The sequence below is a fragment of the Telmatherina bonti genome, assembly GCF_933228915.1.
Source record: "Telmatherina bonti genome assembly, chromosome: 19".
NCBI lineage: Eukaryota > Metazoa > Chordata > Actinopteri > Atheriniformes > Telmatherinidae > Telmatherina > Telmatherina bonti.
Genome location: NC_136617.1, coordinates 15,432,777 through 15,450,741, shown reverse-complemented (window position 1 = coordinate 15,450,741; position 17,965 = coordinate 15,432,777). Strand labels below are relative to the sequence as shown.

At 41.7% G+C, this 17,965-nt stretch overlaps 1 protein-coding gene across 1 annotated transcript in view; it reads left to right on the top strand.

The window, feature by feature from the left end:
• The first annotated feature begins 205 nt into the window (after positions 1-205).
• The window catches only part of LOC306769731 (dolichyl-diphosphooligosaccharide--protein glycosyltransferase subunit STT3B), a 100,728-nt gene continuing 82,968 nt past the window's right edge, over positions 206-17,965 (top strand). Inside the window, exon 1 of the mRNA XM_079258426.1 lies at positions 206-524. Within this exon, the coding sequence (XP_079114552.1) occupies positions 265-524 (260 nt within the window). The 5' untranslated portion in view covers positions 206-264. The remainder of the gene's footprint in view (positions 525-17,965) is intronic.

Sequence of the window (17,965 nt, the reverse complement as noted above, 5' to 3'; positions counted from 1 at the left end):
TCATAGTCCCCGCCCCTTTCCACCGGCGTTCAATCGTGAAGCGGATTGACTGTTGCAGTCTTGCTATGTGGCAAATGAGGGATGTAACAGCAGCGGCACTGACTTAAAATCCATAAAAAACACACATCCGGGAGGCTCCTGAGATAAGAAACCTACGCGGGAACAACCAAAAAGGAGTTTACGACAGTAGGGGAACGGAGGGAGACACGGGGGAGCGTGGCAGGAGGGACGCTCTAACAAATCCAACCGACACCGCACGCAGAAATGGCGGAGCACCATGCAGCCAGCGACGGCAAGCACAAAGCGTCCACCAATTCCGGGGGGTCGGTACACGGGAACAGCCGACCCGGCGCCGCAGGTGGAGGAGGGGGCAAAGGAGGCCTGTCTGGCGGACTGACACAACCAGCTGGATGGCAGTCTTTGCTCTCGTTTAGCATTCTTTTTCTGGCCTGCCTGGCGGGATTCAGCTCCAGACTTTTCGCAGTGATCCGGTTCGAGAGCATCATCCACGAGTTTGATCCATGGTAAGCTAGCTAGGTCAGCATGATCCGCAACGAAAACATGCTGGTAATGCCATCCAAACGGCACACAAACGTTTAAAGGTGGGAGTTAAAGGTGTATAAAAAATGTTGCATGTGATTTAATCTTTAAAAGTCAGCCTATTAACAGTTAAATAAACTTTACTGTGATGTTAGTTAATGTTACCAAGCACTTCCCTTTTCTGCACACTGTGCATGGACGGTTGTCTTGTCAGTGATGAATGGAAAGGTTTTCTTAGGAAACACTTTGAATATGGACTCAGCAGGATGATGTGCAGACCGGGTGTGGGACCTGATGTCAGAGACTTTACTGGTCTGGTTTGTTCCCAGACTTCAGCTCAAAGAAGTCAATATCTGCAGTGAGTTATGTGAAGTCTTGAGCTGCATGTTCAACTTTGTTTAGACTGATGAGAAACACAAGACTGGCTCAGCTGTATAATTCTAACTAACTGAAATGTATGAGGGTAGGTGGTCGATATGATTGATGGAGTTGGCTTCTTTGCAGGAATAGATGATCTTGTTCTGAGTTTAGCCCAACTTGCTTATAATTTCCTGATGAAACAAAGGCCTGCTGGACCACCAGAGCTTTTGTTGCAAGTTCCAGCCGGTGCTGATCCGCACACACACACACACACACACACACACACACACACACACACACACACTGCTGTAAACATAGTAGCCAGCTGATCCGGTTTGGTGAGTCTTGCTATCACAATGCAGGATTATTCCGCTTTGTAAAAGTCACATGGGCTGTCAAGTGGCCGCCTGCTTTCACTGCCATTGCCTCACTCTTCTCTTTACTATGTGGCATTCAGCCAGGCAGGCAACATGACTGATCCATTCATTTATTAATGTTCAAGGACAGGTGCTTCATCTAGTTCAGGGTGACACGTACCTCCTCAATTATGCTGATAATTTAATTGCATTTTATAGCTGAGGGTCATGACTTAAGACTGTGAGAGGTCCTGCAGGGTTCATGTGAGGTTGATCCGTTTTGGACACTGAATTTGCAGTACTGACCTTTGCACTATTGATGGGGTGGTCAGAGGTTGTATTTCGTCATTAGAAGCACCCTTTTACTAATCAATAAATGTTATGTGGGACATATTTCTGAACTTTACAGTCATTTTTTGGAGCCGTCTTGCTTCTTTAAGGCTGGGAAGTTGCTCCAGTTTTCAGTTACTGAGCCAAGAAGTGTGTTGCTCTTTGGCAATATGTCACAGAAAAGAAGAGACTAAAAGAGGCCTTTGATACTCAAAAACCCTTGCAGTAATGAGAAGCCTGCATGTGTTCTTTTTTCTCTTGAAACCCCAAAACAAAGCTAACTTCAATGGAATCGTCGGTTTTTAACTAAAACAAGCAAAACAGTTTTTTTTTTTTTTTAAGAGAAAAACGAGATTTGCTGTGGACACGTGTCTGCATCTGACACAAATAACAACCCGCTTAGTGTCATCTCTTCACCTCATGCGTCCTTATCATTTTTTAAATATCACCACTTAATATTTGAAGAGCAGTTAAGACTGGTGGATAGTTTCCTCCCATTCTCGACGGGGAAGGGAGAAAAAGTGTTTTCTGCAAATGCACGCACCCTTTTGCTGATTGGAAGGTGCCATCGTTCTCAGATACACTTGATTGGTGCTGTTGTTGTGAGCAGCTCGGATGCTGCTTCTCTCTGCACTGAGCTTCAAATTATTTGTAGCTAACCATTATATTAAACAAGCAGGCAATTTGTAGGATCATGATTGGATTTACAAGCACTGAAATGTCAGACGTGTTCTGCAATATGCAAACACCACAAGCTGTGCAGATTTAGTGGAAAAGCACCTGATATGTTCCGTCTATTTTCTGGCTGTGCTGATTTTTAGTAGTTTTTTTTTTTTTTTAATTATTATTTTTGTTAGTTTTTTCCCCTTTAGCTTCCTGCCTTCATTTTTTTTCTTTTCTTTTTGGCAAAGGTTCATTTCTAAAGTTCTCAGCTGTGTCCTGACTTACAAGCGAATTCTACTGAGGGCAGAATAATTCGCATTTGTCTCAAGCAGTTATTCAGTAGACCTTTTCTGTCAGAGTATTGTGCAGTTTCTCGGCTTAACCATGGTGTGTGTTCTCATATTAACCTCATAAAGACCTCACTTTGAGTAAAACATTGACATTTTATGATTTACTTTGACCCAAATAAAGTAGAATTTGAAGCAAAAAAAGTAAATGTTTAAATATTAGACTTGGTGCACTTTAATTATAATTGTGACATCATACCACTGATTTATTAGCAGGGCAGTGGCTCAGGTGGTGGAGGCGCTTGTCTTGTGATCTGACGGTCTGCGGTCCGAGTCCTGCTCCCCTACACTGCAGCACCGTGATTGTTCTCTGAGGGCCCTCAAGCCCAGATAAATGCAGAGTGTTGCGTCAGGAAGGGCATCTAGCTTAAAACTTGTGCCAGTTCACCCGTGTGATGATTCGCTTCGAATTTGAATACTGTCTTTTGACATATTCTTGCCTTTACAATGTGAGGCACTTCTAAAGGGAAGAAGAAACTTGAGTTTTGGTTTCTACTTCATGAGGCGATCCTCTGGATGATACCGACGCTGCAGTGCGATCTTCAGGCTTTGCGGTGTGATGTGTCAACAGCAATATGATCGGAGCATCCCGTCATGTAAACATTGCAGACTGATGACTATCTGTTTGGAATGAGGTTAATAATTTGACTTTTTCCTCCAAATGAAAATATGGCTCAGAACACAACAGAACTGTGATGCGTGTGGTAAAAAAAAAGCTGATGACAGTGGAGCGGTGCCATGTGACTGTGGACCAGCTTTCCATTTACAACAATGCCAGCGAGCTGTCAAAAGCACCTGAGCAGGAGATTGACCGTATTTTTAAGAGTGGATCTAATGATGATGGCTTAAAGCTGGAACGGCGATTGTTAGAATCTCCATCACCTTGTAGAACGCTTTTAAAATGAACAATCTTTGACTTCATTGTAGAACAGCTTTTGGCAGAACTGCAGATATAAGAATGTGGCGTCATCATCATATTTAAAAACCGAAACTGGAAATGAACTGAAGAATACAAAGGTAAAAAAAAAAACCTGAAGGAAGCAACTAAAGGAAGGAGAAAATAATCTGCAGTTTTTAAGCTAAAGTGTTGAGAATTACACAAGCAGCTTCATGCGACTTGTTCTCAGAAATATTGTGCAGTGGCAGGGTCGCGTCTAAAGAGGAAGGTTACATTACGGCCACGGTCAGAGAGGCAGACGGATGCGTTAGCCAAGCTGAGTGAAAACACATTTATCAGGAGCATATTTGTGTGGGTTTTTAACTGCACCTTTACTAAAGTGCCTATTTAATGAAAGATTAATTAGCCATGTGGCGCTTTTCTCTGCAGCGTTTGTGCCTGGATGCTACACATGAAGCCTGCTTTAAAATCTGGAATGAACGAGCCGGAAATTGCTGGACTCACAGCCCTGTCTTGTTGAATTAATGTATGCGATCTCCATGCAAAGCAGGGACACATGTCCACACATGACTTGTAGAGGCCTTGCAGCCAATACAAACAGTTTACAAACATCCCCTCCTTGTTGTCCAATCAGTCGGCTTGCGATCCGCATGTCATCTCTGGTGTTGAATGGCTTTCAGATTTGTGGGCTGCAGCTCTCACAGATTTTCAGAGTTTTGCCCGAAGGTGGCCAGAGATAGTCCAGACTGGAGTTCTAGTCACTGATGCTGGTCAGGAGGGTTAAAGTTTATGATATATTTGTAATGCAGGACTTGTTTTGTGTAAGGCTGCCAAGTTAGAAATGTGGGGGTAGTCTCTGCAGTCGGAAAGGTCACAATATGAAGGTCAAAGTAAAGGCAAGTGGAACTGTGCTTCTTGCACCATCTGCTGCTGTAGTATTTACCATCTGGACCGACCTCGCTATACAGCAGCGTTATGAAAAGCCCTTTAAGCCGAAGAGCTATTGGAAAAGTGCCGAACAAGGTTTTCAAACATATTGTATTATTTAGCCTCTTTGTTTCAGCTCATCCTGCTTCTCTGCAACCTCTTCTCTTTGTTTTCCAGTTTTTAGAGTATTATTATTCATTTTCTTTCTAATAAGTCATAAGTAATTTTAAATCCGCTGCATTTTAGAACGCAGTCTAGTAGGGGTGGGAGAAAAAAATTGTTTCACATAAGAATCAGCATTTTTTGGTTTTACAATTTCTAAATAAATAATTTTTTGTTGACAAAAATTCATTTTTTCCCCCAATTTTAGATGTTTATATGTTTAGATGGCAGATGCAGAGAAGTTACCGTTTTTTTCCAGCAGAGGGCGAAATGTTTCACTTCGACTGTCTAGTATTGTTACGTTATGTTTGTTTTGGAAAACACGGAGAATTGCGGACAACCTGCAAAAATATGCTGAGACAAACTCTCCACCATCATGTTTTAAGTCCAAAGGTGTGGACACATTAAGGGAAAAGCAGAGCCGGACAAGTCGAAAGCTATTTGTAAACTCTGTAATGCACGTAACACGGCTAACGTTACTGCCCAGCTAGCGAGACACCATACTGAGGTGAATGCAAAGCTAACAGCCAAACGTACGGCAGCAGCAAGACAACAGGCACTGAAAGCAGCTCTTTTATATGCAGTCCAAGCTTTTGAAACAAGAGTATAAGCTAAAACGGCTTGTTCAGTAATATTGCTGCTGAATAAATCTTAAAAATTGACACACAGTTGATTCTTTTTTTTTTTTTTTAATTCGGGAAATTTGGTTCGTGATATAGTCTGTAAACTTGGCCATCATGCAACTTTCTCACATGGTCTGATGTTTAAAATGCAAAATTGGCAATACTGAGGAATCGCAATGTAAATCAAATCAGCACCAAAAACAAAATCATTAAAAATTGAACCATGAGAAAAGCATATCATCCCAGTTGGAAACCTCCAAACTGGCAACTGCAATTTTTGTTTTATTCACAAGCAGTGACCTGCTTTTCAAGAAACAAAAAGAAAATCATTGATATTCGCCTGCTTTTGAGTGTTAAGAATTGCAATTTAACACTCAAAAATCAGCAGTTTCACACATACAATCCTACACACTTTCATACACTGTGATATCCGTTAATATCTTATGGAAGATGTGGTGTTACCGTTTTAATGAAATCGTCTTTGCTGCTGAAAGTTGCTAAGTGCTATGAAAAGGAAAAAAAAAAAAACCTCTCCAAAGGAGAAGTAGCACCTCAGCCTTTATTCAGAAGCCAGCACAATTAGTGTGGGTAGCAGCTCCTGTGTGTGCTTTCTGTCTCATACATACACACCCCTGCAGTTTTTTCCCTCTTCTATGTTTCTCTCACACAAAATATCATCACTGCTTTTATCTTAAAGCAGATTAGGTTCTTTCGGCCCTGTTGGGTGGAAAAACGGAGAACAAGCTGTGATTGATCTTCCTACCAGACTCTTGGCTGGAGCTGTGATCCCTGCTTAAACCGCTGGGTGGGTAACAGCTTTTAAATATTCTGCCTTGATGTGGCGTCCAGTTAACTGCGGTACAAACGACTGTAGTGTGTACAGATCATCAATCAGTACATGCAGAGTAGTTCGACTTCCAACCTTGCACACTCGACCCTCTCGCTTGGGGTCACACCACAGCACAAGAAAATAAACACTTGCCCGTTTGTCACTATCCCTCGCAAAACTACTTGCAGCTTTCTCTTCTGTCCAAAGATTTCATGTCAAGCCTCTCGTGGTTAACCGTTTCCCAGGCAGACCTTCCTCGCAGACCAGTGTCAGGCCTGGCAGAGGTTAGTCAATCTGAGGTGAGCTGCATGTGTGAAGTGGAGGGCTAAAGATCTGATCCAGGGTCCCTGGAGCATGTGGAGCGAAGAAGCATGAGGCCCGGGGAAGCCATCGGCTGGTGCAATGAAAGGCATACAAATAACAGATTTCGATGTTTGATTCCACCTTCTTGCCTGCTTTGAAAGAGACCCGTGTTTGCATCCCTATTTGTATTTTGCTGCTTTACCAGGATCAGATGAGGTGCGGTGTGCATGTATGTCTCGATTTGAATCTTTGGAAGGTGTTAAAGTGAGATTTCTGGAGATGGAGAGATTACTTTTGTGTTGAAATGATGTGCTGAATGCGTAGAGTATTTCTTACGTCTTCGACATTGTTGTCTCAGAGGTGCAAGGTGAACCAAGGAGGCGGATGTCCTGGTTTTTAGCTCCGGTACTGACTCATGGGACCAAAGTAGAGCCAAGGCAGTCGCCTAGCAGGGGAGGCTTATCAGAAACATTAAGGTACAGATGTGGGGGGAAAAACTGTATTTTTTTCGTATTAATCAGTGTTAATGGCCCGATATTTAAGGGAATAATTCAGACATTCAGTTTGGGGAAAAGCAACAGATTGGCCTCTTATTTCCTGTCAGCTTCCAGGCTGCTGTGCTCATTAAAGACTCTTCAGTCAGTTAAGTTCGTTGCAACTTCTGCTCAGTAAAACTGGCAGCCCACGTATTTGGAGTGCGCCCACAGCCGAGCATGCTCTTCTTTCTGCCTGTAGAGACAAGGGGCCACTTTAAGGTGGTCTATTATTTATCTATTCATGTATTTATTTGTTTTTCTGAGCAAACGCATTAAATATTCTGCAAATACTTGTGTTGCAACAAAATTGGTCAGGTGGCAACAGCATAACTCCTCAGAGCTTGCTTCCACACACGATTATGTATCGATCTGGTGCATCTTTGGGTACAGAGAAAGGCTGATGTAACAAGTGTGTGGGTCATTTGCCAACGTTGGCCAGAATAGGGCTGAATAGATGTGCTACCATCAGCTCTACCACCAGGAGATGTTGCTGTTTAGAATTGTCAAGAAAAAAATTAGTAGGCACAAAATTTTGAGAGTAACACATGAGTTCATTAAATTTTCTTATCCAGTGATGCTTCATAGGTGCAGCAGTAATGAAGGGGGGAGTATTTTAATGTAACAACAACCAGAACGTCTCTCTGTGACTAACATTTTAACTCCTTGCATTGGTTTCAGCACTGATGCACCAAATGTTTCCATTTGGGTGCACCTCACTTTTCACAGCGTTTTCTTGGCACCACATTTCAGTGCATTTAACTTTAATCATTACCTATGTGTTGATTGTTGTTTAAATGATTGTGGACCAGAATATGGTTTAGGGAAACATTTCTTTATTTCAAGCTTGACTAGTGTAGGAAAAAAGTATTAGTTTGATAAAACAGCTGAAAAGTCCAAACTTCACTGAGCTGAATGAAACTCAACATGTTAAACTGGGGGGGGGGAGTTCATATTTAATCTGCTTCATGAGAATTATCCTGTAGAACTTGGATTTACACACTGCGGCGTGGTGATTAGCACTGCTGCCTCATAGCAAGAAGGTCACAGGTTCGATCCTCGGCTGCAGATGGATTTGGAACGCTGCACAGTTTGCATGTTCTCTGTGTGTGTGTGTTCTCTCCCAGGGTACTCTGTCTTTCTCACACAGTACAGAAGCACACATGTTGGGTTAATTGGTTGGTGTAAATTTGCTTTAGCAGTGAGTTTAAGCGTGAGAGAGCTTATTTGTCTTTCTGTGTTGGCCCTGCTGTAGGACTGGTGGACCAGTCCAGGGTGTCTCTGCCTCCTGCTTGCTAATTTCAGCTTCCTCATGACCCGAACTGGAATAAGCTGTACAGAAAAACGGATGAATGGAAAAACTAGGATTTAATTAAAGGCAGCTCCTCTTTGGTATCGTATGTCATATCTGTGGCTGCTCAAACAGCCATAAATATCTTAAGTTTTATTGTTTGTTCATGTCAGAATACGCTGTATTCTCTTCTGTATGACTTTTGACGGCCATTTTTTCCTTGGATCCCCTTAAGAACCTCCTGCAGCAGCAGCAGCGAATGAGCAGGGTAGGGTTGATGGAAGCTGCTGTAGGTTTTTAGCAACGTTTGACAGCCCGTAAATTCGCAGTCTGACTTTACCAGAAACGAAGCGTTGGGCAGAAATGAAATTGAACTTTTTCCCTTTTTGTTTTGATATCTGAGGTGTTTCTTACAAACTTCTGTCAAACCTCGAGTCATGTCAGTTCAGGAAATGCAAAGCAAGCATTATGATTGACTCCAGTTTCTGGAAATCTCGTCTGTGTTGTTTGTCGGATTGGATGTCCAATGTGTGCGGGTTGCGGTTTCAAACCAATGCAAAGCCGGGTTTACAGCTGCTGATCGGAGTACAACTCCTCTGCCTGTATTTGGCTTTGTGTCACGCTAGAAGGGTCATTCCAGTCCTTTCTGCGTGGCTCACTGGTGTCTTCCTTCCTGCTGTGAGACAGATTGAGCGGTTTTATTCTATGTCTTCCCTGCTCGAAAAGACGCCTCTGAACCCTTTTCCTTCCTGGTTAGACAGCTCTCTACAAACAGCTGGATTTTAGCTGTGAACCACCTCCTCTCTGATGTTCTGACAGCTGCTCCTGCCAATGCTCAGGCCCTCATTGTTTAATGTGCTTGTGTGTCAACAGATTTCAGGTCATTTCTAAATATACATTTTGTTTTAATATTATTGTTTCTTCCGTTTTTTTTCTTTACTTTATGGAACTGTGCTATTGTTAATAAATCCACTCCAGTTCTTACAGTTTCTCTCAGGGCTACTTGTCTGTGTGTCTCGTACTGTATCCACCACTGGAGCAGATCTTGGCCCAGAAATAAACCTAGATAGCAGAACTAAATTTATCCCCTGTGCTCCCAGCTAGAGGAAATGCTACGGGAAACATTTGACATCGGTGTGTCGTCAGGCAGAGAAGGAAAAATAAATGTGTGGTTGATGCAGCTTTTGTCAAGCTGTTCTCTCCGTGTTGTCACGGGCATTTTGACATGACTGTTGTTCTGTGACCATCCAGCCTGCGGAGCCAGTGCACCCTGGGAGGGGGAGAATCACCCCAGCAGCAACGTGCACGCTCATCAAATGCGAAGCTGTAATTGAAGGCTCTCATTTTTGATGCCTGTGAGAGAGAACACACTTTCTTGTTTTGCCACAGACGAGTGGTGGACGCTCGTCTGCACAGTTTATTAGTGTGTTCACAGTTTGGAAAATTGGGGTTTTGGTGTTTTGAGTCCTTGTGAAAGACTAAATAGTTAAGAGAGCAACAGGTAAAGATGATGTTAAACTTGGGCTCATCTCAACTTTTCTGCTACTGTTGATCAGACAATCTGCAAGAATTGGCTCTGTCTTGCTGCTTTCCTGTAGTAGGGAGAATCTGTGCTTATGCATCTGTCCTTTTTAACTGACAGAAGTCAGCGTGCAGCTCTGTGGGAGAGTGCACCTGCATACAGAGAGGAGAAGAAAGAAAGGAGCAGTGAGAGAAAGAGGGATGGGACGGCAGGAGGCAGAGAGAGGAGAAAAGAAATTAATGCCCACAGGCATTTAAACTAAAGGAGACTTTTGGTGGCGAGGCCAAATAGATTTCATTGTTCCAAAAACTGCTTCATCAGTTAGTTTGTGCGTGAATGTTGATGTGTAATATCCCTGCTTTATGGTTTTATGCAAAGAGGAAAGGGTTGATTTATTATTTTGTCAGCCTCTGCCTCAGGTTAAATTGAATGTCTTCTGAAGCTGATAGACTACTTACAGCAGAGCCCATTTAATAAGATCAGCTTCTTAAAGCATCTCTAAAGAATTACTGAGGAGTTGAAATGACTCTACTCAGCTTCTTCTTGAGTAATTTCTCTCCTTTTTAGTTTGATCCTCTTTAATATTTTGCAGAAACTCCTTTTGAAATTCCTCGTTCGGCATTAGCGGTGAGGCCAGGTAGATAACTGTCCTAACACGACTGAAGAAAGCTTCCAGTAAAACTTGTCTTTGAGCAGTTGTGGCTAGACTTTAGTGACTTTTTGGCAAATGATCAGCTTGAGTTGCTTTTGCATGCAGTTTTTCTTGCTTAACTGTGTGTTTTGTCATGTCGATTGGCTGCTTGTCTGCTTTTATTTTGTTGACTTGCATGACCCCGGTCTCTGGCCCAGAGCTGGAATAGTTTAACGGGAATAATCTGACTATGGCTTAGAGGTGTAAGAGTAATTTCCTGTGAGTTGATAGTGAATGCCTCTCGTAAGCTGCAGTCCTGCTTAAAAGGATTGTTGCCAGATTTTTAAGGCCACCGTGTCATTCAGTTTTCTCACCCTAAGAGGAACTTTTCATTGCTGTTGGTTTACATTAATACTGACAGAGATGTGGTCTGAAAAGTGTCTGCAACGGCAAGTAATAATCATGATTATCATCCTTTTTTTAAAAAAAATAGATTTCTGAGATTCAAATAAATGATAAAAGATGTTTCTGCAGTGATGCAGTTGGTTCACAGCAAAATAACCTACTTTTTGTGTATTCACTGGTGAGCATCTTTCTATTGTGGCTCAATCCTATTGCTTGTTTTTGTGGTGCAGATAAGCCCCACATTCAGCTGTTTGTGCTCGTTGTAAGAGCCCACTGAGAGAGGACAACTTTACAGCCCCAGCGCTGCCACTGGCAAGCTCACCTGGTGTGACATTACAGATCATGATGATCTGAGGCCGCAGCTTTGTTTCCGGTCACGAGAACGGCTGACAGCCTGGCAAGGACAGAAACAGCCCACAGTTTCTTTACACGGTTGCAGGGCACAGGCCAGTGGAGGAGTAGATAAAGGCATGAGTGGAGGGGAATGTGGACTTGAGGGCAGGATGAGAAATGACAGATGGAGGGCAGACAGGATGGGGTGACAGCCGGAAGAGGTTGTCAGTCCATGACTGGTTGCTGAAAACGAGCCTGTCAGGCAGTTGTCATATCATCGGGGTTATCCAGCTGACCAGCTGGCAGGTAGTCTGAACACTCCACACCGGCCATTAAACAAGATGTGAAATTGGCCCCATGTTAAGACCCCACCGGAGAGCTGTAGATTATGCTATGTTGGAGTCGCAGTTGAATACAAATTGTAGCTTCCCCTCAGGCTTCGCTCCTACTTTTGGTCTCGCGTTTGACTTTAAAGCTTGTAGCAGCTCGGAGGAATTAACCCCAAAAAGTCTGTCGTTCAGAGGGAGATGAAGAAATCTGAGTATGTTCAAAGTTATTTAATTTCAATCAGCTGTGCGTTAACTATGTTTTAAGCTCGCTGAGCTCTCCATTCCAATTTCTGGATGATGTTAATATGCAGACTTACTTTTTCTGTAGAGATCTTTTACTTCTTGAATAAAACAGTGAAGTTCTGCAGGCCTGCATGGTAAATGTATGTGTGTGCTGCAGACAAAATAGGAGGAGTGTGATTATTAAAGTCGATTACCTGTACGAGTGATCCAAATGAAAAAGCACCTCAAGTTGCTTTAATGTATTGATGCATTTCATGCTTTTTATTGTATGTATAAAACACAGAAATGTGAGGTCATTTAAGCCATGCAAAGATAGACCTATAGCGTTGCTGCGTTTAGGTTTCTGTTGGGCGTTACATGGGTAAACAAAAACAAGGCTTGAAATTTGGTGCAGGATGGAAAAATGACAAACTCCTACAATTCTATAAATACAGAGTTTATAATGTTGGAGATACTGATACACACATGTAGCAGAAATGAACAATGAAGTTCATGGTGTTATGTTGGCTGAAGCAGGCAGCAGGGTTGAAAAATGAACAGAAATGCTCTAAATCAGCCCGTCTGACTTGCAGAGCAGCTTATGGTTACTATACCAGGCTGTGAGCTGTTGCTGACTGTCTTGACAATGTTTAGACCAGTTTGACCTACTGTAGGTGGACTTGAAAGCATCACCAGGCCTGGGCTTTCAGAACTGCTGCCTCATAGCAAACAGGATTAGTTGGGTTTTTTTTTTTTTTTTTGGTCATCTTTTGGCACACTTCTTACTGCACTGTCCATGGTCGGTGGTGGTGGGAGTGGTTGCTCAGCTGAGTAGTGAATACAATGGTATTTGGGTGAAAAGGTTGCAGGACAATCTTTCTGATTGGTCTCTGCAGATGAGACATGAAAGATGTTGTTTAGGTTGGTGAAGAACAAGTTTCTTAGCTAGTTACAGCAATTTGTGCTTCTTCAAGTCTGTTGACACAGCAATAAATCTAGGTTTTTAAAATAATTTTTTTTTCAGCTGTCAGATTGATGGATAGAAATGTAAACATAAAATAATTCAATAAACTAAACACGGTTCAGTGAAACAGAGCAGAGTCACATTTATTGGAATTACTGCAAAGTAACAGAGAGGAAGTCATCAAACTAATTACAAGGCTGTGTACATGAAAGATAAACATAATCAACTTGTGATCTAATCATCACACCAAAAAATGCAATGTTTAATGTAATTTTAATGAATGTGAATGAGTCATTTTCATAAACAGGATCAGAGAGATGAGATGAGAACTGAACAGAGGTCATGATGAGGGTAGCAGATGACGGCGAATAGTTGAAGAGATGAAGGAGTACATGAAACTGTACACAGCACAATAAGCTTCACTTTCTCAGCAACGTGGCCATGTTTAGTGAAAAAAATTAAATTTCTGAACATCACTAAAGTGAGACCAGCTCTGTATGACATTACTGAAAAAACAAAATACATGATAATGTTTCAGCAGGGCTGCATGGTGCCATAGCCATTAGCACTGTGGCCTCACAGCAAGAAGGTGGCTGGTTCTGTCCTTGGCTGGGGTGGAGTTTCTGTGTGGTGTTTGTGTTGGTTCTCTCCGGGTACTCCGGCTTCCTTCCACCATCCAAAAACATGCATGTTAGGCAAATTGGTTTCTCTAAATTGCCCCTAGGGCAACGAGTGTGAGTGGTTGTTTGTCTCTGTGTGGCCCTGCGATGGACTGGTGAGCTGTCCAGGGTGTACCCCGCCTTTCGCCCAAAGACTGCTGGGATAGGCTCCAGCTTCCCCACGACCAGCCAAGCGGTTAGGAAAATGAATGAAAAGTTTCGGCAGCACTGAGCTCGATCAGACAGTCGCCAGCATTGGTGCCTCTCGTCTATGCTGCGTTTTTTGTGTCATTTTTGTGCACAAGAGGTCTTAAAGTGATAAATTGCATCATTTTGTGAAGTTCAAAGAAGGCATCAAAATGTGATTGAAGAAGAGTCCAGCTTAAGATCTGCAGCTGAGGTCACATGTTGCATTTTTCCCAATGTTTAAAAATCCGCTTTATTTGAAACAAGTAACGGGGGTTGGGTTGCATTTTGCAAAACGAATTTCATGGCCTGAAAAAGATGCACTTATGTGTACATGAAAAAAGCTATAGTGAGTTCAGCTATGCAGAACATTTTCCACTTAATTTCAAACAATCAAACATATTTACTAGTACAAAAGTAATTTCTGTTAGACCAAAACCAGAGTTTTAAGCTGCACTAAACAATTTATCTCTGACAGAATAAGATAAAGGAGGCAGAATATCTTAAAATTTCCATGTATACTGGGACAAAGATGGTGGCCAATTAAATGGCCAAGTTGAGCTATGGTTGTCATTTTGTCCAACCTGGAATGTAACCGTGCTAATTCTAGTCACAAAGTAATGAAAATATGTAAACTAATGTGTTTTATTGGGAACCTGCTGCATTGAAATAAGATTACATTGAGCTGAGGAAGAAAAGCCATTAAAGGCCATGTCTATACTTGAAGCACAAGCAATAATATGAGTTTAAATACTTCTTACTTTAGGGAAATACTAGGATGTGTATTTTGTTGGCATTTGGTATAAAAATACAGAAAAGATTATGGTCAATGCCACCTAACCCAAGTTTAAAAAAAAAAATAAATAAATAAATTTTGTCTTTGGAGACTTGGGCAGAGCCGCTTTTTAATAAAACACTACATTTTCAGTAATTGTTAGACTGCAAACAGGATTCTCACTAAATTTCAGTGCTCTCTGAGCGCAGGTTTCTCCTCATGGTAAGCGTGGGCATTAGCTGCATTTACATGGAACAATTTTAGTCCGATTGAAGGTTCAGTGAGAATAAAGATGTCACGTAAACACTTCTGCTTATCTGATCAGCATTGATCAGAAATAACTTTTAATCCGACTGAGAACGTTGGTTTAAACCATTTTAATGATCAGATCAGCAGGGGGAAAAAAAAAACATGTATAAACTCATTCTGATTATATCTGTGGTGGTTTTTTTTGTATGTGCTTGAACCACGTGGATGTTACATGTTGGAGTTAGGTTCTGGGAAGTTGGACAAATGGTGGCAGCTAAATAGAACTGGACTGCAGCAAATACAACTGATTGGTATCACTTTATCCAGCATCCATGTAAAAATGTCGACTGGAATCTCTGATCCGATTGATTTCAATCAGATAGATGGAAAGCTTGTCCATGTATACGTAGCAAGAGCTTGCATTACGCTGACCTGCTGCTATAAAAAGTATTGGGGTGCTTTGAGCCTCGCATGACTCATATCTGGCTCCGGGGCAACACACAGCAGGCTTCAGTGCACTTGCAGCCATTAGATAAACTGTTTGTTCCAGCCTTAAGAGATTTTTTCTGTAAACAGTCTTTTAAATTCTAGAGCAAGAATAAAAAATGATCAGATCAATTTTAATCCTGTATGACAGATTCCTGCTGTACCAGCCATAACAAATCAAAAGGTACTTTTGATCCATCTTGATCATGCAGTTTATTTAGTGTGCAAAAGCCCTCCGGGATTTTTTTTGGGGGTTTTTTTTTCCCACTTGTCTTCTCTACTTCCATTACATCCAGTTCTTGACGGAATTCTTTTTTCTTCAACACATCTGCAATTAGACCTGCTGCTGTTCTGAGCTGGATTAAAGAGAACGATGAGAAGTAAACCATCTTAGATAAAGGTGACAGGAATATTAATAAGGGCAGAACAGCACACATTTTCTAACTGTGTTACAGCACATTCACATCAGCCTTTTTGATTCGAATCCAAGTTTGTTTCCTCGGAAAGTCTGCCTCGTTTGAGGACCATACAAATTCTGATTCAGACTAAAGAAGCGGACCTGGTCCGCCAACAAACACCGGTCTCTGTCCCTTTCAAGTGGACCATTTACCGGAAGGGGACTGCATAAAAATTACCTCCTGCAGTTGGTGTAGCATTGCATTGTGGGTAAATACATAGTGATTGTCTTCTGCCTCGTCTGTTCATACCACGGTCATTGTTGCAGTGTATTTCTGAAGTACACTTTGCATAGGACATATAAAAAAGAAAAAGAAAAGAGCAATACAGCAATAGTTTCCTGCGCCAGGTTTAAATTGCAACAGAGTTTTCTTCTTCACGGGGGCCTTGTCCTTTTTTTGGCTAGATACTAGTACAGTGCCTCCTTTGGTGGGAATGGGGATATATTTTTCTAATGGTTGGGTTGTTTGAACAAAATGCAGCAGGAGCGCAATCTCGATCCGCATGGATACACCCCACCTACAACTGAGCTGAGTCCCCAATCGGACAGAGTCTAGCAGACTATCCTGATGTGAATGCACCCTTAAGAGTTGAGAGTCTAGTTAGTTAGTCAAACAAATTTGCCCCAATGTTTGCTCTGCACATCTGCCAAGTGACTGTAAAAACATGGCTTATAGCAGACCTTGTACTTGAGGTTTGCTGTGTGTACATGTATGCTGTAGTCCATTAATACAAAACTAACATCCTTGTTATTCACTGTTGGTTTACATTTCTTGTATTTTCCTACCTAACAAAAGGAATTATATTTCTCTTGACTATAATAAATTCATAAATATATGGCTCAAACTCATACAATTTTAACAAGATGTCAGTTAGGAATATTTTCTTCTTCTTATAGTCTCCTCTTGCAGCTTTTCCGCCTGCAGAGAGACAGCTCTGCCCACTCATTTAGCCTTTTTTTTTGTAATGATGCCTCCCTCAGATCAAGCCAAGTCCTCTGAACAGATTTGAGAATTAATAAGTAAAATAATTTGCCCCCTGAGCCAGCTCCTACAACTAAAAGTGTCCTTGAGAAAAGTAGCACACCGGACAAATGGGTGTGCTACTTTTCCTTTTTTCCCCCTCACTCTAATCATTGTCACGCCAGGCATACTCCATATCTGCTGTGGTCTCTCTATATTTCCCAACCCAGCCGTTTTTACAGTCCACTGAATTCCTTTAAAGCTCTCTGTTGTGCTCTATTGTTCACCTTTTATATAAAGGTGTTTTTCGCTTGATGAGAGAAGTAATACAACAATTCTTGGCCCGTGCTGTTATTGAGTCACTTTAGGAGTGTGTCCATCAGCTTCAGTACTTTCCCTTGCTTCCATATGGATGGTCATGTTCTTGCAAGCACATTTTCTCTTGTTACTAAGCCGTATGTATTCAAAGATGGGGAGGTGAAACAGGTTATCATGCGCTCTTTAACAAATGCAGAGAGAAAATTAGCAGAGAAAGTTCTATGTTGCTCTTATCTGAGCAAATACTAACTTGCTCAGTGGTTTTAGGTGTAAATTTCTTGAGATTAGCTGGAAAGAGAGATACTGGGCTTAAAGGGATACTGTAACTTTTGACCAAAACATTAGCCTAATGTGAGTATTAATGGATGATTCTTTTGGTCAATATACAGTGATTGATGTGTGTTAGTGCTTTGTGGGACCTGCCCTCTTCAGGAACCAGACAGTGTAACTTTGCAGGAATGAATCCATCTCGTGGGATCATGTGACCTGGAGCACTTTGCTTTACAACTCAACCTCTATAAACACAGAGGACTCTGCTTTGTGATACTTTTCCCCCTCTTCAAACAAAGTTTGTCACGGCTTAGTGAAGTAAGAACGTGAAAATGCTCTAGAGGAGACACGAATCAACCTTTGCAAAGAATCTCGCTCGTTGGAGTCTAAAAACAAAGAACAGTGTAGATGCAAAACCCACTTTCTGTTTGCCTCAGTGTTATTAGACTAAGTTAGCACTTTTCCTGTTGTGCAGACGTACCAAAATGTGATGAACTGTTTCACATCTTTCAGCCAACGTTTATTCTGAACAATGGCAGTAAGTGCCTGATGAACTGCAGTTGGTGTATATATCTTGGTTGGTGTCTTTATTTTGCTTTTTGGTAGAAGCTAAATGCTGCTAATTGAAGCTACTAAGCTACCGACAAAAGCTAATGTGACTCCCAAAGCATTGTGTGTAAGACGGGCCGGTTTGCTTGCAATAAATGCATATCCATCAAAAGAAGTAACAGAATGATTAGCAACCTGTCTGGTTTAGTTTTATGGATTTCATATACTGTTCAGGAGGAAGTAGTACTACTCTAATAAGGGCTGCTCTAAAATAAGGGCTACTGCTGATATTTTCATAGCAATAACTTATTGACTGGAGTTCTGCTAAAGTTACTGCTACATTTGATACTCAAAACTATCATTTATAGTAGTGTTTTTGGGGCAGTTTTTGCTTTGTGTAAGTGTGTTATTGTTTAATTTTGCAGCAGTTACAAGTTTAGCTCCCCTAGTGGCCAAAAGTTGCACAGTATCCCTTTAACTGAGTACT